The following is a 24,629-nucleotide window of genomic DNA, read 5'->3' on the forward strand; positions in this document are numbered from 1 at the left end:
AGAAGAGTAGGTTATTCATATGCTATGGAGTAGAAGTGAGTTTTAAGCTTAGATTTAAACATTTCCAAGGTTGCAGATCGGATCTCAGGGGGAAGAGCATTCCACAGAACCGGTGCCGGGATGAAAAACGCTCTCGAAAGCCGCATCAAACGGGTGCCCAGCCCATCCTTTAAAACGCGTCCACAATCCCACTATCCTTTCACAACACCTCCAATCCTTCCTATCACCAACAAGAGCTCTAGCTTCCATTATACTTAGACCTCTTTCCTGCTCCTCCTGGATGAGGAGCGAATGTTGAAGAGGATCTACAGCGCTGAAGTGAATTGAAGGAGACCAAGAGGAAGGGCGCGATTTACGCTGATGGATAGTGTTATGAGTGCACTGCACACATTGTACAATACGCGTGAATCACTGTTCAAATATTTATGTATTTATTTTGAATGTTTGAACCTTATTTTAAGTCTTATTATTTTACTTATGCGTTGTTTTTTGACAAATGCATTAATTAATGAAATGATATGCACATTAAATGTTCTTATCAAGAGCTGCAATTTGTTTTATGAAAAGTACTTTAATGTTGATTTAATGACGGGCCCAATTGTAAAATAGTTTAAAACACTTTCCGCACTATGAAAATAAAATATAGGTATTAGATGAAAATACATGTTTACATTTTTTGTGACGTGACTGTCAACCTTTCAGAGTAGACAACCATACAAACTTGCTATTGTTTTGAACTACCGCGCTTTCCGTCGTTGGCCATTTTGACTTTAGCTACAAAAAAATTGATCTATTAATAGACCTCTGCCAAACTAATTTATAGTGCGGTCAGAATTTTGTACAAACGCTCCATGGGTCTTCAGGTCAAGCTTTTAGGAGCCACGGTTCTGGTTTTAGCGTTTTATACCCTCTCCGACTTTGGTTACATGCTATTTCTTGACAGTAGACTGGTTAAAAACAACGAATCCCCGAAGCATTCCTTTCTCAACAGACTCGAAGCACCTGAGAATATCGTGACCCAACCGGGCAGATGCCAAATATCCACGGAGAGACGGTTTGACTGTGGCCGGGACCGAGCGCTAAGCAGGCGTGAGTGTGAAGAGCGGGCTTGCTGTTACTCTCCTCTCAACAACTCCTCCAAAGCTCCATGGTGTTTCTACCCCCATTCGTACCCGGGTTACAAAATGGGTTTCTTGACACCACGCCCGCGAGGACACTCTGCAGTTTTGACCCGCGTCTCGCCTTCGTACCTGCCCGGAGACGTGGAGACTCTTCACATGGAAGAAACTCATGAGTCGGAGGGATGTTTGCACATCACAGTGAGAGCCACTCTGATCATTAAAAACGAACTAACGAAAAAACAAAACATAATTAGCTAAATATGTGCATTCTATCCAGCTGAAGGACCAATGGTCTGATCGTTATGAGGTTCAACTTCCAGCCGGAGTTTCTCGAGGCAAAATCCTACGCCAAGACGCCCTTTATACCATTGAGTATCAGTCCGATCCATTTGGATTCATTGTACGCCGTTCACTCAATGGAAGGGTCATGTGAGTTTATCATACCTGTCAACCTCAGCCAATTGTTCCCTTTTTTAATGATTGCCATTTTTCTTATTAAGCGATAATAAACCATACAAGCACAACGAGGCACCTGTTAACTAAAAGCAAGACGGATTGGTCAGATTTTTTCCTTCACTAGGATCTAATCTCTTTTAGTGTTTAGCATCTGTACATGTGTAAAAAAAGAAGAAAGCAAAACAACTAAATTAATTTTGACTACTATTTATTTGACTCAACGTGACAAAAATAGCACATAAACCCTCATTTAAAAGCTAGCTGTAATGATTTGAAATTAGTAAACTTTTGCAAAAACACCCAGGTGTCTTTTGTATTTTTCATCTTGCTTTAAAGGTGGGATGTATAACATCAAAATATTCTACTTGCTGACACCATCTCCTGGCTGAAATCATCATTGCAGCTCTCTCGTTGCGCGTGCAAGTACTGAATGTGAGATTCTTAGATGGTCTCTAATAAACTTCCTTTTTAATTTTTTGTTAGTTTCGGTTGGCATTTGGATTGCATTTATGCAGTCCTTTTTTTAATTTCTCTATTTTAATCTTGGAATAAAATAAAACCACGACACCACGCGTGACATCGCTTTGTGAATAGGGCTAAGGAGAATGCTGGAGAGTGACATTATGCTCGTCGCTACTGTTATTTTTAAATATCTCTTTGTCAGTGTAGCGTGCAAATGGTGAAAGGAAGAAAATTTGAAAATTATTACTTGCTCTTGGATCATGAGTGAGCTGACCCAGGCTACCATTGGGGCGGCAGAAGCTCAGGAGGTAAAGTGCTCGTCTTGGGATCAAGGAATCCCAGTTCGAATCCCGGCTCGTCCGTGTTACATGTTGAAGTGTCCTTGGGTAAGACACTGAACCCCTAATTCCCCCAATAAGCAGGTTAGCGCCTTACATGGCTGCAAGGCCGCTATTGGGAAATGTGGAGCACATTGTAAAGTGCTTTGGGAAGCCATTGACTTGAAAAGCGCTATATAAATGCAGATAATTTCATTTCATTATGACACAAGCTATGAGATGGCGTCAGAGTAATAAAGTTCCAAATACCGTACAGTCACTTTAACAAAGTCAGAGCATCCAAATACTTAAAATCTAAACTACGCCAATTAACAAACACATACCTGTCAACTTCACCCAATTGCATTTATTGATTGCAATTCCCCTTAATAATACATCATAAACATTACAAACACAACACTGCACCTATTTACTCACAGCAAGACAGATTATGTATATGTGGAATAAAATCAATAATTTATGTAAACAAGTTTATTGTATTGACTAAGTAAACAACACAAAGAATTATTTCATAATTTTTCTTAGCTCTTTCCCCAATTGCAGTAAATTTAGTGTTGCTTACTATATTTAGCAGATTAGAGATTAAAGCCAAAATGGGCAAGACAAAATCGGTTGAACAAAAAAACAAAAACAAATCTTTCCTTTTTTTTGATAAATTGTCATTTTAAAAAAGCATAGAAAACTGGTTACCCTTTGTGCCAATCAGAAAGAAAAATAAGCTCTCTGGTGACCCGTGGTCTAACACATAAAATGGTAGCGTTGGTAAGTATAGATTTATAGCAAACTATTAAAATATTTTCTATGAACATTGGATCCCTTACCACTACGGTTGTAGGGGCACCATTTCCTGTGGTGTGTCTTGGGCAAATACAGGTGGCGCCCATTACTCTCCAGTCCAACATATTTTGGTTTATACAATAGATTAAAAGGCTAATTCAAAATGGTCGACCAAACCTGCCATATGAAGAACAAATGCATAAATAAATATGTCATATAAATGAATGAACACATAAATTATTCGCAATATACCTGAATACATTTAATAGGTGAAAAGCTCAGTCAAATTGATCCACACCCTCATTAAAATGGCATTTTGTTATGACAAAATTTTACAACAAAATACAATATAAGTGAATGATAAAATAAATGACAAAATAAAAATATGTATACATTGTATTTATTATTTTATGATTATATTTATTTTATATTTTGTGGTAATTTATGTGGTAATTTATCCAGCTCAGTAGCCTAGATGGTAGTGTGCCCGCTTTGAGACTGGGAGGTCGCTGGTTCGCGCCTCGACCGAGACATACCTAATTGGTATAATGGCGGCGCCCTCTGGCTGCGGCTGCACCGACTCGCTACAACGGGTCAGGTGTATCGACATTTCGTTCTATGTACATTGTTACAAAGAATGACAATACAAAGGAAATTATTATTATTATTATTATTTTATGCCATATATTTGTAGGCACTTATATACACATTTATTTATTTATTTATTTTGCAAAGATAAAATTGGGAAATTAGACAAGGTCTCATGGCACACTGGTTGAAAAACACTGCTCTAGATGAAAAACAACATGACTAATACGAATTTGTGAAATTATTTTTGATCAAAAGGGAAAGTAAGATTTTTAGTTCCAATGTTAACGAAGATTGGCTTCTGGCTCATTTTCTCTCCCTCCAAATATTGGCGATGGTTTTTCAAAATAATTTAAGCAGTCTGATGGGAATATTTATATTCTAAATAAATCAGTTAACTTATAGGAGATTCTGCTACTGAACTTGGTAACTGCGCTTTTGTTATCCTCTATACAAAGTCTATGTTTATACTTGATAATGTATATTCCGCATTGCAACGGTATCTATTGTTCTTGTTTAGTATGAATACCACGGTGGCTCCTCTACTTTTTGCTGACCAGTACCTGCAGTTGTCCACGACTCTGGCCTCTTCGCTAGTCTCAGGCCTTGGGGAGCATTACACTTCTCTGCGCCTGGACCTTAACTGGACCTCCCTGACTCTCTGGAACAGGGACATGGCCCCTCATGTCAGTATGCTTGACTCTTTAGATATATATTTTGCACGGTTGGATAAAAGTCACAACCCTAAGATGAAATAATAAAAACTGCTGATCAGATTAAATGGTACCCCTTCAAATTGAAAATTGGAACCATGCTTTAAGAAAAAACAGTTTTGATGTAAAACATTTAAAATTTCCCCAGGCTGGTGCGAACCTCTATGGCTCGCATCCTTTCTATGTGGTGCAGGAAGAAGACGGCTTCTCTCACGGGGTTTTCCTTCTGAACAGCAATGCAATTGGTGATGACTTTAATTCCTATGAACTACTTTCAATTTAATTATTTTTCTCTTAATTTGAAGTGTGTGTGTGTGTGTGTGTGCGCAGAGGTGATTTTGCAGCCTCTGCCAGCTCTCACATGGGTGTCCACAGGTGGAATCTTGGACCTGTACATCTTCATGGGTCCCGACGCTCAGACTGTTGTCCGTCAATACTTACAAGTTATCGGTGGGTTTTCTGATAATTTCCCTCAAATAAACGTGTTTAAAGATAGATGTTCTTCAATAGGTTTTCCCATGATGCCTCCTTACTGGTCGTTGGGCTTTCACCTGTGTCGCTGGGGCTACAATAGCACTAACGCAACCAGACAAGTGGCACAGCGGATGCACAATGCTAATTTGCCTCTGGTACGTTCCCTTCCTACAATTCTGATGTCACATGCACAACACAGGGGTCTGATTTTCTTTTTGTTTACTTCTGTGGTGAGGGGCCTTCTCCTTGTGAGAGGTAAGGGAATACTCCTACCATGGTCCGCTGTGTGTCATAAGAGGCGACTAAAGTGGAGGGAGCGAGGGGACTGGGGATCTTCTCCTCTCTATCTCTACTCCCTAGGAGACAGCAAGGCAAAGAAAGGGGGGCGGGAGACTGACAGGTCTCACAAACCCTAGTTATAGGGTCACTAAATGTGAGTGGATGTGTAAGTAAAGCGACTGAGTAGAAGAAAGAGGAGATCGGAAGGATGATGACTAAAAGGAAGGTTGATGTGTTAGCCTTGAGTGATACAAAGATGAAAGGAAAGGGTGAATTACAGCTTGGAGGTATGTATGGTAGAAGGTCTGGAGTTACGGGTGGACATGCTGGAGAAGGAGTGGCTGTGCTTGTGAGTGAGAAAGCAAAGGAAAAACTGGTGGAGTGGAAAGAGATATCTTCCAGATTGATGTGGGTGAGGTTGAAGTGGGGTGTAGAAGTATGGATGTTTATAAGTGCATATTGACCTGGTTCAGAAAGAAGCGCTGAGGAGAGAGAGGAGTTCTGGAAGGACTTGTCCGAATGTGTGGCAAGTGCAAAAGAAGGGTGGAAGGTGGTAATACTAGGTGACCTGAATGCTAGAGTGGGTGATGAAATGGTTAAAAATGTGATTGGTACGTATGGAGTACCAGGGAGAAATGAGAGTGGGAAAAAATTGATTGAGTTATGTGTGGAAAATGAGTTGGTGATTGGAAATATATTGTTTAAAAAGAGGGAGGTGAATAAGTATACCTTTGTCAGAATAGATAGTGGCAAGAGGGTAGACGGAGCACTGATGGATTATGTAGTGGTTAAGAAAGGGATGTTAAGTAGATTGTGCATGTTTACAGAGGTGAAAATGAGTGGTATGTCTGATCATTTTTATGTGGAAAATTGAGAATAGATGGATCGTGGAGGGCTAGTTATAAGAAGAGTGTGAGGGAAAAGGGGAAAATGTCAGAGTTGAATAAGGCAGAAAAGGAAAGAGAGTTTGAAAAGAGGTTAAGGGAAAAGTATGAATGGATTAGTAGAAGAGAAATGGAGAGTGTGGAAATTGAATGAAAGTAGTTAAAGAGGCAGTGTTGAGGAGTGCAAAAGAAGTGTGTGGATTGAGAAAAGTTGGTCGAGGTATTAGGAAAGGAAGTGAATGGTGGAATGATGAGGTATCAGAGGCTGTGACAGAAAAGAGACGTGCCTTTGAGGAGTGGCTACAAGATAAGAGTGGCGATGCGTATGAAAGATATAAAGTGAGGAAAAGGTTGGTAAAAGCGGCAGTGGAAGCAGCGAAAAGGAAAGCAAATGATGAATGGCGTCGAAAGATAGGAGTGAACTTTGAGGAAAGGAGAAAAGTGTTCTGGAAAGAAGTGAAAAGAGTAAGAAACAGTGCGTCTGGATAGGAAGAGAAAGAGAAAGTGAAAGGTAAGGATGGTCGATTGCTGGTTAGCGGTAGTGCAGTCAGGACGAGATGGGCAGAGTATTTTGAGGAGTTGCCAAATGTGGAGGATGGGACAAAAGTGAGTTGAGGCGATCGATGGTATGGAGAGAATGCGCGTGTTGTGTGATTTAAATGTGAATCTTGTGGAAACGTGGGAGGTGCAAGAGGCAGTGAAAGAAATGAAAGGGGGGAAGGCACCTGGGTTGGACGGCTGTACTGCTGAATGCCTGAAAAAAGGTGGCACAGCTATGATTGACTGGTTAGTACGCTTGTTGAATGTATGCTTTTTAAGTGGTGTGGTTCCTGTTGATTGGTGTAGTGCATGTGTGGTGCCATTGTATAAGGTTAAAGGTGATAAGTATGAATGTAGCAATTCGAGAGGCATCAGTTTGTTGTCTGTGCCGGGTAAGCTGAATGGAAGAGTCTTGATTAAGACAGTGAGAGAAAGAACGAATGAGGTGGTGATGGAGGAGCAGAGTGGTTTCAGGAAAGGAAGAGGATGTGTGTGTCAGGTGTTTGCAGTATGACAGGTGTGTGAGTAATATTTTGCAAAAGGTAAGGATGTTTATTTGGCTTTCATGGACTTGGAAAGGCCTATGACAGAGTTGATAGAGAGGCGTTGTGGCAAGTGATGGTGATGTATGGAGTGGGTGGAAAGTTGTTGGAAGCATTGAAGAGTTTTTACATGAACAGCAGAGCATGTGTAAGAGTAGGGAGTGAGACAAGTGAGTGGTTCCCTGTGTTGACTGGTGTGAGACAGGGGTGTGTGATGTCACCATGGCTGTTTAATGTGTACATGGGTGGTGTGGTGTGAGAGGTGAATGCAAGAGTATTTGGCAGAGGTGTAGCGATGATGGACAACAGTGGAACAGTGTGGCAGGTAAGTCAGTTGTTGTTTGCAGATGACAGCGCTTGTGGCTGATTCTGAGGAAACATTGAGAAGGTTGGTAACGGAGTTTGGAAGAGTAAGTTATGTGTCAATGTGATGGAGTGGGCATGACGTTAGAAATCAGGTTGCATGGACAGGTGCTGGAAGAAGTTGAAAGCTTTAGGTACCGTAAATTCCGGACTATAGAGCGCACCTGATTATAAGCCGTACCCATCACATTTTAAGGGGAAAACCGACTTTGTCCGTACACAAGCCGCACCTGTATATAAGCCGCCTGCACCCACATCATATAAACCCGAAATTAATCCAAGCCAAACTTCAAGTCCCGCGATTGAAACTAAATGTCCTTCATTGAAGCACACAGTCTAAAAATCACAGCTGCCAAAATGAACGTAAAATTATATAGGTGCTTAAAATTTGCTGCAGACCTGCAGATTCTGGGTGCCCGTTGATAGTAATCCAAGGAAAAAAAGTGTATATTTCCAAAGGTAAGGGTGGGAAAAATATATATCCATTATTGTCCGCCGTGTCCACAAAAACTCACCTTTACCGGTCCTCACTTTCCCATCAGCCCGCGTTTGCTCCGCCCCTCTTTTTTTATTTGCTCGGGCAGAATAAGTGTCTCAAATAAATACAAATAAATACATTACAAAAATATACAGTTGCTAATACATATTACACATATTTACAAAGAAAGACTGTACATCGAGAGAGTTTTCAAAGCTTTAATAATTATATAACTTTCATCCTTTGGAAGGTAGCCTCACGCTACTAACAAGACGCTCGCACACCGGCAAGTTAGTTTGTTAAGGAAATACATGCGTTAATCGTTAGAATAAAAAAAAAGCCATACTGCAATTGCGAGAGTCATTTGCAATCCGGAGATGGAATAAGAGCTTGCTCTGTCCACTTCACGCATCTGCCCGGTATTGCAGTACTTCCGCGAGCGGTGCATTCGCAATGATCGCAGCAAGGCTTTGAGGCTAGGACCTTAGCTCAGCCTTTTGGCTGAGAGTAAGTCTCCCGGCACCTTGGCTTTGTAGCGTATTATGAACTGACCGACAACGGATAATGGATAAGTAATAAAGAAAATAGAACAATACCCATTAAAAAATTCCCCCCACGGCAGACCATCCGCTTCTTCCTCCTTGGTAATGCATTTAAGTTATCTTACTCAATGTCAGAAAGAAATTTTGTCACGATGACGTCGTTACACGCTCCTTTACTTCAATAGGCTCCCTTGCTTAAATTTCACACCAGCAATGTACCCGTTTGCTTTTAACATGGAAGCTGCGTCATGAGCCTTATTTTGTGCAATTTGCACGCTGAGGGTATGTTTACGCTCTTAAATTGTGATCTTCCTCGGCGCATATATTCCACCGGTCTAAATCTTACCTCTCATACTCGGGCGCCGCTGGCGGCCGTTATAAAAATTACACAAATTGGCTGCATCTCTGAATAAGCCACAGGGTTGAAAATTTTGGAAAAAAGTAGCGGCTTATAGTCCGGAATTTACGGTACTTGGGTTGTGATGTGGCTGCAGTTGGTGGAATGGAGTGCGAGGTATTGCACAGAGTGAATCAAGCAATCAAGGTTTTGGGTGCTCTGAGGAGAGTGATGAACAACAAGAGTATGAGTATGGATGTTAAGAGGGGACTGTATGAGAGTGTGATTGTGCCGACTGTGTTGTATGGTGTGGAGACTTGGAGCCTGGACGCAGATTTAAGAAGGAAATTGAATGTTTTTGAGATGAAGTGTTTGAGGACTATGTTAGGAGTGACAAGATTGGATAGATTGAGAAATCAAATTATGAGAGACAGAACTGGAGTAGTCGCGGAACTGAGCAAGCGTGTTAATAAGAGAGTAATCGGTTGGTTTGGACACATGGAGAGGATGGATGAGGAGCGAATGTTGAAGAGGATCTACAGAGCAGAAGTAAATGGAAGGAGACCAAGAGGAAGGCCGCGATTGACGTGGATGGATGGTGTTATGAGTGCACTGCAGGAAAGAGGTCTAAATATAATGGAAGCTAGAGCTCTTGTTGGTGATAGAAAGGAGTGGAGAGGTGTTGTGAAAGGATAGTGGGATTGTGGACGCGTTCTTAAGGATGGGCTGGGCACCCGTATGATGCGGCAGGGGTCAACCAGTGAAAGCTGTCGGGCCCTGTTGTTGAACAAAAGAGTCTGTTGTGTCACCTTGACCCGAGTGACATGGCCGCTTTCTTGTGTCCCATTTCATCTGGAGGGACGAAAGCATGACCAACTTAGGTGCCGAGGTGCCTAACTTCTTGGGTGTTTGGGCAGTTGGGTTGGCCATAGTCCCAAAAATTTTGTGTGTGTTTTTTTGCTATTTTTTTCCCTTTTATTTTGTTTGTTATTGTATGTCTTGCTGTCGGTCACCCCTCTTGGGGGATATGACCAGATAGATAGACAGAAAGATAGATTACTTCTTAATGTAAATCCATATAGAGGACAATCCACTGTACTCGTGAATTAATGTGTGAACTGCTCACACTGCAAACGAAAAGGTAGTAGCTCCTTAACTTAAACAACATGAGTTTTATCAAATTGACAGTGTCTCTTCAGAAGAACAAATGTAAACAATAATTGGTCAAGCAGCAATGTTTTCAATCATAAATAAAAATGATAGTAGATTTAAATTTTTGTTATTTCATACGAAATGTGTTTTGTATACAGAGTTCCGGGAAGTAGAAACCGTTGTTTTTCATGATCATTATATGTTTAAATACTCTTTTATCGGGTGGCCCGGCGGATTAGTGGTTAGCGCGTCAGCGGCACAGTTCTGATGTCATGTGACCAAATCCCCCCACCAGCCTTCCTGTGTAGATTTTCATTATTCTCCACGTGCTTGTGTGGGTTTCCTCTGGGCACTCAGGTTTCCTCCTACAGATAGATAGATAGATACTTTATTCATCCCCGTAGGGAAATTCACACTTCCAGCAGTCTATCCTTTTGTTTATTAACAGATTAACATGATGCCCTAGGGGTGCTTGTAGCGGAGTGGATGACGTCACACGCTATTCCAAAAGTTCGACATCCCTGCGGCAGATGGAAATCTTTTCTTTGTGTCCAGGGATACACCACCTCGTGTTAGCAAGTCCGCCTTCTCTCCGATTCCCGCAGGCTTTCGTGTCTCTGTATAGCGGCGCTGAAGCCTGATAGCTCCGGGTGGCTCCACGTTAGCGTCCGGAATGCTAAACGTGATTCACGTTTCCGCAAAACACAGCAACTGCGCTCCCTGTGCGCTTCGATGGTTTCCAACAGCACTCGTTGGTCTAATTTGGTAGTGAGTTTACATTTACCATGATTACGGATGGTACCGAAGACTTATAACGCCGCTAGCTGCTTAGCTAGCTCCGGCTCTTCTTCCACGATAGGCCCCTTCATCACGCCGGCACAGGAATTCTTCAGGGCAAGGAGTTGATTCCTTGAATAAATGCATTTTTGTGCGCTAAAACCCATGTCCATAGGATAGAAAGTAATCCATATTGTCGTTGTCAAAACGGGAAGAAAAACACCGAAGATAGAGCAGACAATTAAAAAAAAAAAAATCACAAAAAGTGATGTATGTATGTACATTCCCAAAACATGAATGTCAGGTTAATTGGCCGGTCCAAAATGTCGCTAGGTGTGAATGAGCGAGTGAGTTATCTTTCTCTGTGTGCCCTGTGACTGGCTGGCAACCAGTGCAGGGTGTCCCCTGCCCACTGCCCGAGGAGAGCTGGGATGGGCTCCAGCACCCCTGCGACGCTACTGAGGATAAGCGGTGCGGATAATGGATGGGTGGACTTTCTCTATTATCTACCGAAACCAAAGAAAACATTATTTTTAAAGTTTCAAGCATTTGTTTCACAACTTAAAGTACTGTATAAAGCTTCCTTATTTCAACAAATAACTACTGTCAAATACTAATAAGCAAGATGTAAATACATGAAGTAGCGAAACCAAATAAGTAAACAGCATTTTAGCAAGATATCACAAAATGTCTTGTATTGGTTTTTATTCACAACACAATCAAAATTTAGCAAAATAATTTAATTATTAGGTGTAGTACTACTAATTCGATATGTAATTTTTTTTACATTTAAAACAGAATAATATCATTTGAATACATTGATTGATTTTCTTTTATTATGCATGCCAATATCCAATAAAAAGTATGATTAGTCAAATCTCATTCATTCTTTACTGAATTATTTGTTTGTTTTTGGCTGAGAGTGAAATGTGTAAAAACATAAAGCTACACACTTTGACAATACTCTGTATTGTAAAATGATGAAATGATCTGCATTTATATAGCGCTTTTCAAGTCAATGACTTCCCAAAGCGCTTTACATTGTGCTTCACATTTCCCAATAGCGGTCGTGATCTGTGCAGCCATGTAAGGCGCTAACCTGCTTATTGGGGGTAATTGGGGGTTCAATGTCTTACCCAAGGACACTTCGACATGTAACACGGACAAGCCGGGATTCGAACTGGGATCCCTTAATCCTAAGACGACCGCTCTACCTCCTGAGCTACTGCTGTCGATAATATGAACCAAAAAAATCTGGTGAGAGAGAGCGTTTCATCTGCCCTTCATTTATTTATTTTTTTATTTTTTTATTTTTCAGGATGTGCAGTGGAATGACCTTGATTACGCCAAAAAGGGCATGGTCTTCACAAGTGATCCCTTGCGATTCAGCGACCATAAAGAAATGGTTGAGGAATTACACCAAAAAGGCTTGAAGTATGTTCTTATCCTGGTAAGGGACGCTTTTACCATTCTATTAATCTGATATTGATTTATTTCCAATAGGCGGCAACATGTCACTTCCAAAATAATGTGTACGTATCATATTTTGTAGGATCCTGGGATCAGTACAACTAATCCTCCAGGGACTTACCATCCTTTCGATGATGGACTTAAACGAGATGTATTTATCAAAAATGTCACTGGTCAACTCTTAATAGGCAAGGTTGGACGTCAACTGTAAAATCTTTGTGTAGCCTGTGTGAGCGATTTAAAAAAACAAAACAATTTTTTTCTTGTATGTTCAATCAGGTTTGGCCCGGTGCAACAGCCTTCCCTGACTTTACCAACCCAGAGACTAGACAATGGTGGGAAGACTGTATTCTGGATTTTTATTCTAAAGTACCAGTAGATGGGTTATGGATTGTAAGAATACACACACACAAAACAAACTTTCAGATTTGAATGTGAGTGTAAATGCTTCTTTATACATGCATGTTTTGTGATGAGGTGGAAACCAGTCTGTTGTATGTTTATTCTGTCAAAAACGTCAAATTTCACACAGGACATGAACGAACCAGCCAGTTTTGTTTCAGGCTCGATGGAAGGATGTCCTTACACAGATCTCGAGTACCCGCCATACACACCAAGTAAGTCACCAACCCTATTGCCAGTACATTGTAATTATATAATTATCAATATGTAAATAAATGGGGTAGAGCACTTTAACATGTTGCCCATGTACAAGTGAATAGTAACTATGCTTGTCCTCGAAACAGGTGTGGTTGGAGGCAGCTTGAGCACTTTCACTCTTTGTATGTCAGCTCAGACATATCTATCTACTCACTACAATCTGCACAACATGTATGGACTGACTGAAGCTTTTGCCACTCACAGGTTGGTTGAAACATCTCAGGATGTTTCCATTTTTAGTCTATAAACTTTTTTTTTTTTTTTTTTTTTTTACTGCTACTTGTTGTAATGTTGCATGGAAAATTGACCAATAATTACTGTGATACACAGAACCTACCGTTGATCACTGTTCACTCTCATAGTTCCAGTTTTCAAACACTATTTCATTTTTAAAATATATTATTGTTACTATTTACATTGCCTTCTACGCATATAATATCTTTCAAAAGACTTCAGAAGTGCCATGTTTTTGTGTAACCAAAACTAATGCAATATCAAAGAGAAAATATTTTCAGTACTGGTCTTTAACTTGCAAAGTTTTCATGTTTTGTGCTTTATGTATTGTTGAAAATATGAAATGTTTCCAATGTTGAACTACAGTGTTTTGGCTAATATGCATAATGTTCATTATCACCCAGTGAAAAACATGTCTGTAGTGGATTTCACATTCAGCAACCGAGTGTGGGGGTACAACCACAATTTGATAAAATACACTATGGACTAAATCAAACCATTCACCTGAAATTGTCCCCACGTTTGACATATAAGTTGTATCGCCTTTTAGTTTGGCTCACCCCACCGTGTGGCATTTTCATGTGACACACAAGTGCAACACTCGTGGCCTTGGGCAGGCTAGGCCATAAGTGGCCTAACTTACCCACACATCGGTATCTGTGTCATTGTAGGGCCCTGAAGAAAGTGCGCGGCAAGAGGCCCTTTGTGTTGTCTCGTTCTTCATTTCCTAGTATCGGACGCTTCTCCGGAGTGTGGACAGGAGATGTTAGAAGCACCTGGGAGCAGCTTAGATACTCCATCTCTTGTGAGCATATGTGTAAAGAAATGCAGTAGAAGCAAAACAAAGTTTTTGCATGTTATATCCATCAGAAGGCAGTATAAACCTATTTTAAAAAGGTAGTTTTCCAACTACACTGGCCCCTTAAATACGAGCTACTCTAGTAATGAGAAATTCAAGATGTCACACGAAAGAAAATCCAAATTACGAGAATTTCCAAACGCTACCACTAGAGACCCATCACCGTGTGTGTGTGTGTGTGTGTGTGTGTGTGTGTGTGTGTGTGTGTGTGTGTGTGTGTGTGTGTGTGTGTGTGTGTGTGTGTGTGTGTGTGTGTGTACACAGTTAGTGTTTATATACTATCACTCCTTCTGTACTGCACTTGCACCTACCTCAGTTAGCAACCTCATAGTAAGTGCTCAAAATGAACTCTTTTATTTTTTTTACTTATTCTAAACTGTATTTTTATGTTCAGTCACTATTTTGATTGTGCTCTTGTATTCATTGAGCTATTTATTTTGTATTTATTACTTGGAGATTTTGTCAGGTTGGTTATTGATTCCTGCCCTGCGATTGGCTGGCAACCAGTTCAGGGTGTCCCCTGCCCACTGCCCGATGATTGCTGGGATGGGCTCCAGCACCCCCGCAACTCTACTGAGGATAAGCGGTGCAGCAGATGAGATGATGAGATGGTTATTGATTCCCGTTTGTTTTTGACCATAAGGCACACATGAAAACCTCAAATTGGCTAGAAATTTAAACGTGCCACCGTACATAACCTTTTATGTGGACTGTAGTCAACCAAAATCACACATTCTCTTCTGGAGTCCTCACAAATAAAATATGAAAATTTGAGATTGCTTTGGGAAAAGTCCCTCAAATCGAGTTAATTGGTCAGGTCCAGGCTTGGTCGGGCTTTGATACCCATGGATCTCGGGTCGGGTTGGGCTCGATTTTTTTAGGGCTAATTTTGCTTCTAATCACTAGTGGTCTAGTAAATAAGATCTGGCACACTGCCTGCTGTGATTTGGGTTAGATTTCTGTTTTATCAAATGTAATGTAATCCAGTGCATCTTTTATGCACCTTATGCTGCAGAAAAGAATGTATCGTAATTGGTTTTCAGTTATTTATTGTAGGGGGAATTTCGTCCGAGATATGAAATATTATTAATATGAGCTCTATCAGGGAACAAATTAATCTCGTATGAAGCGTGGCCACTGTGTCAGAGTTAAAGCCAAGTCAAAAGGGTTTTGACCTGTCCGATGTACTTTGATCTTCAAGTCATTCTCTATTGTATTACTGTTGTTAAATTCAATTGTCTTAACATTGGGCACATTTTATTCAGATTCAGATTCAGATCTACTTTATTGTCATTCTAGTACACGTGTATACAGAACGAAATGTCGATGGATCTGACTCCCACAGTTTCCCTCAGTGTCCTACAGTGTACAGATATAAATAAAGCTGTATTGTCAGCAATTTTAAAGTTTAGCCTCTTTGGAGTCCCTCTGGTGGGGGCAGACATCTGCGGTTTTGGTGGCGACACTACTGAGGAGTTGTGTGTGCGCTGGATGCAACTTGGGGCCTTCTACCCATTTATGAGGAACCATAACGATCGACTATACACCGTGAGATACACACACCTTAACAACACGTTGCTCTGCCGTATGTTTTTATATCATGCGTCCATTTTGCTGCCCTCCACAGTCTCAGGAGCCGTTCGTATTTAGTCAGGAGGCCCAGGCAGCCATGCGGAGTGTGCTTAATCTTCGTTACTCTCTTCTCCCATTCCTTTACACGCTATTTCATCACGCACACACAGCTGGAGACACAGTGGCCAGGCCTCTGTTCATGGAGTAAGGCATACAAAAGCAAAAAAATAAAATAAACTCCACCTGACATCATACTTATCTTTGCCCAATTTTAGGTTTCCCACTGACCCTCACTGTCAGAGAATAGACATGCAATTTCTCTGGGGGAGTTCTCTCCTCATCAGCCCGGTTTTGGAGGAGGGTGCAGTAGAGGTCCATGCTTACCTGTCTCCTGGGACTTGGTACAACCTGCACAATGTGAGCTGCACTGCTTTAATTTTTAAATCCATCCTTTCCATTATGACTTACCAAAATAATTTGTTGTCTTAATTCAGGGTCAGCCTTTGTACAGTAAAGGCGAATACCTGCCTTTGTCTGCACCTCTGGACATTATTAACATTCATGTGAGGGAGGGACACATTATACCCCAACAGGTTGGTGAGTCATAGGCACGCACAGGGTGGGAAACTTTCTCAATAACACATTTAAATTTAAACATAATAAATAAATTGTTCTATGAAACATACTTAAAGAACTGTTTCAACTTGTATTTGGAATGCCAACTATGTAAATCGATTGTCACCTTCTACTAGCAAAACATCAATTAGAAGAGTGCTTGATTTTTAATGAAATTAGGTAAATTTATTAATTTTGCAATTGATTTCAATCATGAATTACGATATACCTGACCACATTGGCTTAGCATTTGGTGCAATGGTAATTAAACCTGGATCGCAGCGGTGGAAGCGCCAAACCCCAGCAACTAGACCACCAGAATTGTAAATGACACAAGAAAAAGCATTAGATTTTAACTCATCATCACACTATTTTTACATCACCACGTTGTAATGGAGCATTATGAGAAAGAGTTCAGCAAAAATAATTCTGCACAACGTGGTAAAAATAGTATGATGATGAAAAAGTGCAATGCTTATTCTCGTGTTGGGTACGTTACGTTAAAATATTAATTAGTTATAGTTACCCACTACTTCTTCCAAAAAGTAACTGAGTTAGTCACTGAGTTACTCTGTAGTAAAAGTAACTACTTACCAGGAAAACTAACGACTTCCGTTACTTTAAAAATAAGTTGCATGTCAAAGATGTTGAAATTTTCTGAGCTGTATTTTAGTCAGTTGAATAGAGAAGAACAGACAGGTCGTTGTGATAAAGAACTTTGTCATATTAATTGCACCTCACTAGCAACAGATTCATCCCACACTTGAAGTGCAACAAAAAGAAACATTAAAACAATATAATGAAATATAATCAGCATGCAAACAATTTAAAGTGAGTTGAAAAATAAAATAAATCTAACTCATATAGTCCGTTGTAGTGATGGAAATTTCTACTCTTTTTGAGTAACAGCTTTTTTGACTTGGCTCACCAAAAAAGTTCCCTAATGGCTCTCCAGGTTTTTTGTTGTTTTATCCAAATATTACTACTTATTATGAATGACTTAAAAAGAGAAGAAATAAAGCAAAATTAAAACCTAGACGTTAACACTGAAACTTCAAAATATTTATAAATCTATAATTCAGTAGCTCAGGAGGTAGAGCGATCGTTTTAGGATTAAGGGATCCCAGTTCGAATCCCGGCTTGTCCGTGTTACATGTCGAAGTGTCCTTGGGTAAGACACTGAACCCCCAATAAGCAGGTTAGCGCCTTACATGGCTGCACAGATCACGGCCGCTATTGGGAAATGTGAAGCACACTGTAAAGCGCTTTGGGAAGTCATTGACTTGAAAAGCGCTATATAAATGCAGATCATTTCATCATTTCATTTCATATAACAGTGTTCATTTTACCTCTGAAAAGTGATAGGTCCCGGGGACTCGCATGCTCAAAAATCCATGGGTCCCAACAGAGATCTATGGGTCCCCAAAATGTTGATATCGAGGTTGAAATTGTAAATTGGCGACAAATATATAAATAAATATATAAATCTATATATTCAGTCAGTTTTAATCATCACACTTAATTGGTAATACAAAGAAGTTGTCACTTCAGATTTTTCAGTTCACAAAAATATTGTACATTATACAAAATAATATTGCTGAAATATTAGTCTATATATTCATGCAGTTTTAATCACTTAAGATTTTTCAGTTCATATATTCTTTGTGGTTTGCTGTCCCGCCACAGTTGTAATGCCTTCTCAAGGTCCAATTGTAGCAACGGAATTTCCATAGCTAATTTGTGGTTTTCATTGTCGTTGTGCCGATCCAATGTGTCGTATTGCGAAAGGATTTGTGCAATCCAGTTTTTTTGTCACGCTGGGTGCACGCTTCACAGAACATGAAGCCTCCATTATCATCCTCCTCATAGCGTAACCAGGAATATAATCCGAGTCCATTTTGGCAGAAAAGTCCTTTTCTTGCTAGGAGTATTCTTTTGTTTATTATCTTTCGTCGAATCGTTCCCTTCAAAACACGTGTTTTTCTTGCCTTCGCGGTCTTCTGAAGAATTTCTCCGCCGTTTTTTCGTGCCAGAATTATTGCTGTTGTTACCACTTTCTGTATTATGTTCCGACTTATTACCGACACTGAAGAAATTACAATTTTTTTGTCGATTTGCACCTACTACCATCTGTTTTTTCGGACGCATACTTCTCTTTCACTCGACAACCACCAAAACAATGACGTCATCTCAGAGCAACGAAATCTCGTTTGCCGAGATCGGCGTGAGACCAAAACAACAATGGCGGATCTGCCTGACGAAAAGTTTGGAGTGCGGTAAATCTTTGTTTAAAAAAAAGTAATCGGATATTAATGACAATTTGGTGTCAAAAAAGTTGCGTCCTGTGGACGCACGTTGATTTGACACAATGCGCCCCCAGCAAAAACGATGCGTCTAGGACGCAGGGACGCAGGCAAACGAAAACACTGCTTTAAAAAAAAGATAAAATACAAAAACAATTTCAACTTGTTTATACTAAAAGCACAGAATTCCTGAAAAAATGCATTTTGAGCAATCACAAGAAGAAAATAGCTTCTCGAAGTAAACTGCTCTCGTTTGGTGGGTAGCCGACACACACTTTCAGGAGACTGCTTACAGAGTCGTTTTGTTTGCGATTGACACGAGTCAGTTGCCGGATTCACCATTACGCCTTTTCTTTCTGCGTTTTGGTAGATACTGTGTTCGTAATCACTTTCTAACTATAGGGCAAATTGAATGGTGAAATGATCCAAAAAGACATGACGAGAGGAAAAATTTGTGTCGATGAAAACGGTGACAGGTTTGCGGGGACACGCGGCTGTTGACATTCTGCTGCCAAACTAACGCACCGCTTTTGACCATCAGTAACGATAACAGCGTTGTAACGGCGGAAAACATCGTTAGATTACCGTTACTGAAAGAATAATGCCGTTACATAACGGTCTTAATTATATTAGCGTTATTCCCAACACTGTTCTCATGTCATCTAGTGGGCTAGGTAATAACCAGTGGATTTAGGCTCATTATTATTATGATTATTAGTACTAATATTAATGGGCGGTGCCGCAAGAATTTCTTCGGACATTAAACCAGTCCGTGGTACTGTAAAGGCTGTGCACCACTGCTTTAAGCAAATGTTTGTCATTTTCAGTCTACAACAAATGGCAAAATGGTAGCCCTCTGAAAGTTTCAGAATCTCACTGCTTCCACAAACACAATATTCATCAAAATGCTTTATTGAGAATACTAGTTGCTCAACTATTTTTTGTCTAAGTTAAGAAAAGCAGTGTACAAAATAAGTGTCACCTTTCAGTAAAAAAGCGATGTGGTGAATGATTTAACGATGTACCGTAAGATTCAGAATATTGAGTGCCCCTGATTATAAGCCGCACCGAGGACATTTTAAAGGAAAAAAATGTTGTACATACATAAGCTGCACCTGACTATAAGCCGCATGTGCCGACATTGAAACATGACATATATAGTTTTAATAATATACGGTACCTTAATGGCTCGCGGGCAGGCCGCTGGCCCTTTGATAAACAAATATTTGTCTGTACGATGTCACTAGTCACTGAAATAAGTCTTGCCATATATTTCGGAAAGCCTGAACTCTTGGGATTCAAGATATAATTTTTATTTCAAAGTATACTCATCAGAGAAACATCACGAACAGTCTGAAACAAAATACCCGAAAACTATAAAGCCGGCGTAACGCACTATAATGTCCCTGGACGTCTTCAACTTCTTTGAATGTCTGCAAAAATGTCTTTGTTACATTAAGGACAATCCATAGAATCCAACACGAAAATATTTACTCCAAAACACACGATAATGCTGACAGAGAAACAGGAATCAGCATAAAACATTTTTTGCTTTGTTAGACATTGCTTCTTGTAATCTGTTCATTTTGCCAAATTATTTCTGTTTATGAATAAACAGACTGGTAAAATTATTCCAAATATGGTAGTTAGCCCTTCCCTTTCGAATGGCACCTTTTCCATGATGAAGGTCTGTTCATGCTTGTTTTATTCATGCACAAAGCGCAAAGTTATATTAAACTTGCATCTTTCACAACACATATATTCTAACTCATAACTTTACTGCTCGGGCGGCCACTAGAAAAAATGCACATATTTAGCTGCATCATTGCATCAAACACAGTGTTGAAAGCTTGGAAAAAAAAGTCGCAGGTTATAGTCCAAATTTTATGGTATCCTTTTTTTTTTTTTAACAGGAGCCAGCTCTAACGACATCGATCTCACGTAAGAACCCCTTCTTCCTGACAGTGGCGCTGTCAGCGTTAGGCTCAGCCAGGGGAGATTTATTCTGGGATGACGGCGAAAGCATTGACACCTTCGAAAAAATAAATTATTCCTACGTCATTTTTACTGCTGGACAGGTTGTGATGTCACATAATCAACATGTATGTTTAAAATGTCAGCTCTCCAAGTACGGCTCACATTTTGTACCTCACTGTTTCAGTCCCAGGTGGTGAGCGAGCCTGTACAGCTTAATGGATCCCTAGATGGTGTTTTCCTAGGAAGAATGCAAGTGTGGGGCGTGTCCTCGCCACCCCAATATGTGGTAGCCAATGGGAAGAAAGTAACGGATTTTACATATGACCCTGATACAAAGGTGAGTGAATGTGCAAGGAAAAAAAGAGGCATGGCATTCTTGATAACAGTTTCTTTCCAACAGGTTCTAAAAGTGAACAGTTTGGCCTTGCCAATGTCAAAGATGTTTACAGTGCAATGGGCACAATGATGCGGCTTGAAAGAAAATGTTTTTGACATTATGTTCAAATGAGATTACTATCATCTATCATTTAATTGTCACTCCTACACTGGATCTGAATATTGACTGCGTATGCCTGTGGTTTATTGCATTAACATTAAATGTTGTTTAAGATTTAGGCCCTTGTTTTCTTATTTCCATTTGAGGGAACTACATATTTGAAATCCCAATTTACCGTTGAAATTGAATTGTATGTACTGTCATTCATATCACCAAGGTGAAACATTGTATGCAACAAGATTTAAACATGGCACTCAGGTAAACATGCTATTACGACTTTCAGAGAAAAAAAAAAAGATTATCAGAATAAAAAGCAAAAATATATTTACAATGTAATGCTTAGAGGCTGGCACAAGTTGTAATAATACTGTAGTGCAATGAAAAAAATGGTGGATTGAAACATACAAGGCGACATTTTATTCCCTTCTCGCTCTCACAGTGGTCACTTATTAGGCACTCCTGTGTAATGTTAGATAAACTACATTAAAGAGTGAAAATTTTGGTTCATGATAATTTGAAAACAACATTGACTTATTATGTCGCATTTTACAACCTTGTATAAAACAAGCAGGTGGGACATTACAAAATGAAATTTACTAAAATAATTCTTTCCTTGTAATAAAAGAAAATTAGTTATTGAATTTTAATGTGGTTTAGTTTATACATGAAAACATTCCACTTAGAAATTAAAAACAACTTTTAAGGAGGAAATTACAAGATCAGTGAACACTTTTCCCTAGAATATAAATAATTTCAACCTATATCAATGTATTTGTACAGTTCTTCTTTTTATGGGTTAACTTAAGGTTTACAAAGCATAACACATTTATTTTATCACTTTTTTAGTCTCACCTGGATGTTTTTATTTTTTAGTGACTTTGTGTTCATGTTCTTGTTGTTTTTTGTCTGAAAAAAGCTGTATTCACGGTTGCAAACAATTGTTTTAAGTGAGTACTATCAGACATGATTTAAAGAAGATCTGGTTTTAAATATTTATTTTTCCATCTGTTTACCTTTTAGAACTGGACATGATCTCAAAATAACATCATAGAAAAAATCACACCCTAATTATGGTTCAATTAGGCATTATTGTTTGGTTGGTATGGTGTTGAAAATATGAAACATGTCAAACATTGTTTTCCAAAATAAAAACAGACATTTGCACATATTTTTGTTTACTCAAAGGACAATCAGTACCATTTGAAATGATTTTCCAAGGACAATAAAAAAATTCAAATTTAAACAAGGTCTCTCTATAATTATTGTAATTTATTACTAAAATAGATTCAAGTAATTTTGAGTTGTGGAAATTTTTTTGACACATATTGAGGGTTCTCATTAGAGGTATTTTTGTTGGGCTGCCTTTAAAGCAAAGTTGTCAAACTGAGCCTGCTCAAATGAGTGTGTCCCAATGGCAGCCCAGCCACTTTGTGGTGTCAGTACCACAGCATTCTTCCACAGTTCATAGCCATTCAGTTTTCCTGACGCAAACTGTCCTTTTACTGTGAGCGACAGCGTGTGCCACTCACCTGCTTGCGTACCAGACTGTCCCTCAGCAAGAATGATTTGACCAGCAAGGTCATTAGTAACTTTGTAAGTTCCATCAGCAAAGACCCAGAAAAATATTCCCTTAGCACTCCGGATTAACTGCCCTCCTTTATTAACCCTGGCTGCTATGAAAACGCCCCCAGTCTTTCCATTATCTATAAACACATCACATTTGACTGTGAGATCCTGCCAGGTAAAGTCACCGATAACGCTTATAGTCTGGTCTGCGTCTGCAACCCAAGATATAGGTCTTTGGGTCAGAACCTGACGTAAAGTGAATTTGTGAGGGCCAGGGTTTGTTACATTCGTGTAGTATTCAAAAACCCCTGTCTGGTCAGCAAAGTTTGGGGCTTCTGAGAAAGGAGCTTCTTGGACATCAAAGTCATCACTGTAGTCCTTTGGAAAGGAAGCCGAGGCAGGTGGGTCCGGGTAGTTGCCTTTCTGTCCTGTTGTCATTGTGGTGAGTGTATAAACCTCGTCTTCTTTAAGACTTAGGGTGAATTTCCCATTTTTTAGCACCAATGGACTGAGCCGCTCAAAAAGAATGGGCTTTTTCGTCTTGAAGTTAAACTGTGACCGCCACAATTGCAACTCCTTGATAAGAGCAAATGATCCTTGCAGGATAAAGGTTGCATTTTGTGAGGTCACCGAGTATGGTGGGAGTGGAGGCCTGATGCACAATGAATGATTGTGAGTCATTGTTTCGATGACAACAGTTAGATTCCCTTTCCCATCAGTCAGGGCAACATAACTCCCGCCTTTTGCCAAATGTCCAACAGTCTTCAGGTAGGTCCACCCGGGCTTAGTGAACTGCGACGTGTGAGCAGTAATCCAAATGGGGGACTCCACAACATAATTGCCGCTCCAAGGTTCAGACGCAGTCATGAGCCCATCTCTTCCAAACGGCAGTGCTTCATAATAGCTGGCAACTAGATTCCAGGAGATTGTAGCGGTCATAAATCCGTTGATGTAGTTCTGGTTGATAATGCGTGCCCAACAACCTCCTCCAACTTCATTGTTGAACGTGCTATAATCCTCTGAAGACCAAAGTGTCTTCCTTGTTTTCAGGGCCTCAATCACAGTATTAGTGCCAGGATAGTGAGCTCCAATGACATCAACAGCATTGCTGAGCTCTGGATCCAGTAGAAGAGCTGTGGAAATAGGCTCCCACAAGTTGTCACTGGCTATGATCCTGACACGCTGCAGGCCACTTTTGTCCAAAATGTACCTCAGAAGCTTAATGTACCTGCTGTCAAACTTCCGTTCGTTCCAAATCCCAACATAGTCGATGTTAAGATCGTGGAACTGCTTGGCACCTAGGATCCACCTCACGACATATGTTGCGGTCACGTCAGGGTAATCATATGGCCACTGTTTACCGTGGCCAACCCAACCAGGAAAGGCCCAGGGCAAAGCAACTAGTGTGATGTTTGGATTCCTCTTCTTTGCCTCTTTCATGAGCCACCATTCATATCCTCTGAAGTAGTTTTCATCATCTTCATAGTGCATGTGTGAAGGTTCTGTCCCATCAGTCGTCTGAGCATCTCCCCCAATTTCAACCTTCAGCATGTGCAAAGAAGCACCAAAATTTGGCCTGAAAAGATAGTCGAGGATCTGACTTCGGTAGGGCTCCGCATAATTGACAAGTAAACGGGTCGTTGCACCTCCACCACTCAAGCCTCCAATTCCATCAAAAACCTCTCCTAATCCCTTGGTGTCATTCAGAGAATAGGTCTGGGAAAAGCAGAAAACAATAAAGAAACTTGATAAGATTATAATTAAAACAAGTATTCTAAACGCCATATTCTGTCCGACCGTTGCCCTGAGGCCGGGAAAGTCATAACTTCCTGGTGAGCATCATGTGATCAATCGTAGTGATTGCGGAAGCACGAGATATTTTTGATGTAACATTTTCAATAATTGCAGATAATTTTATAATAAAACTACAAAATACAAATATTCATTTAAAATAATTCTGAATAAACTCCCTAAAATATCAAACGTGCATGAAGCGATGATTTCGAGTTGACCGATATTATTTGGCAGGGAAGTCAAGCGAAATCTAAACTGCG

General features: G+C 40.0%; 2 protein-coding genes across 4 annotated transcripts; one reads left to right on the forward strand and one right to left on the reverse strand.

Moving 5' to 3' along the window:
• Nucleotides 1-748: 748 nt before the first annotated feature.
• gaa (alpha glucosidase) lies at nucleotides 749-21,128 on the forward strand. Of its 3 annotated transcripts, XM_088338906.1 has the most exons (19): nucleotides 749-1,319; nucleotides 1,399-1,550; nucleotides 4,263-4,428; nucleotides 4,604-4,700; nucleotides 4,786-4,905; nucleotides 4,966-5,084; nucleotides 12,142-12,273; nucleotides 12,376-12,486; nucleotides 12,573-12,686; nucleotides 12,826-12,910; nucleotides 13,040-13,157; nucleotides 13,859-13,992; nucleotides 15,443-15,594; nucleotides 15,674-15,822; nucleotides 15,894-16,035; nucleotides 16,113-16,211; nucleotides 20,450-20,614; nucleotides 20,698-20,850; nucleotides 20,914-21,128. In XM_088338906.1, the coding sequence occupies exons 1-19, from the start codon at nucleotides 852-854 to the stop codon at nucleotides 20,977-20,979; spliced, it is 2,742 nt and encodes a 913-aa protein (XP_088195032.1). In that variant the 5' UTR covers nucleotides 749-851; the 3' UTR covers nucleotides 20,980-21,128. The 3 variants fall into 3 exon arrangements, 2 of the variants coding, with proteins under 2 accessions (XP_088195032.1, XP_088195022.1); XR_015850781.1 differs by lacking the exon at nucleotides 20,914-21,128 and having other exon boundaries at nucleotides 16,113-16,215; nucleotides 20,698-20,842; XM_088338896.1 differs by having other exon boundaries at nucleotides 20,698-21,128.
• galcb (galactosylceramidase b) lies at nucleotides 19,828-24,584 on the reverse strand. The gene has a single exon (XM_088339074.1). It carries the CDS (start codon nucleotides 24,358-24,360, stop codon nucleotides 22,348-22,350), a length of 2,013 nt encoding a protein of 670 aa, XP_088195200.1. The 5' UTR covers nucleotides 24,361-24,584; the 3' UTR covers nucleotides 19,828-22,347.
• Nucleotides 24,585-24,629: the final 45 nt, after the last annotated feature.

Source organism: Urocampus carinirostris, chromosome 1, assembly GCF_059441175.1.
Source record: "Urocampus carinirostris isolate Australia breed hairy pipefish chromosome 1, RoL_Ucar_1.0, whole genome shotgun sequence".
NCBI classification, from domain to species: Eukaryota; Metazoa; Chordata; class Actinopteri; order Syngnathiformes; family Syngnathidae; genus Urocampus; species Urocampus carinirostris.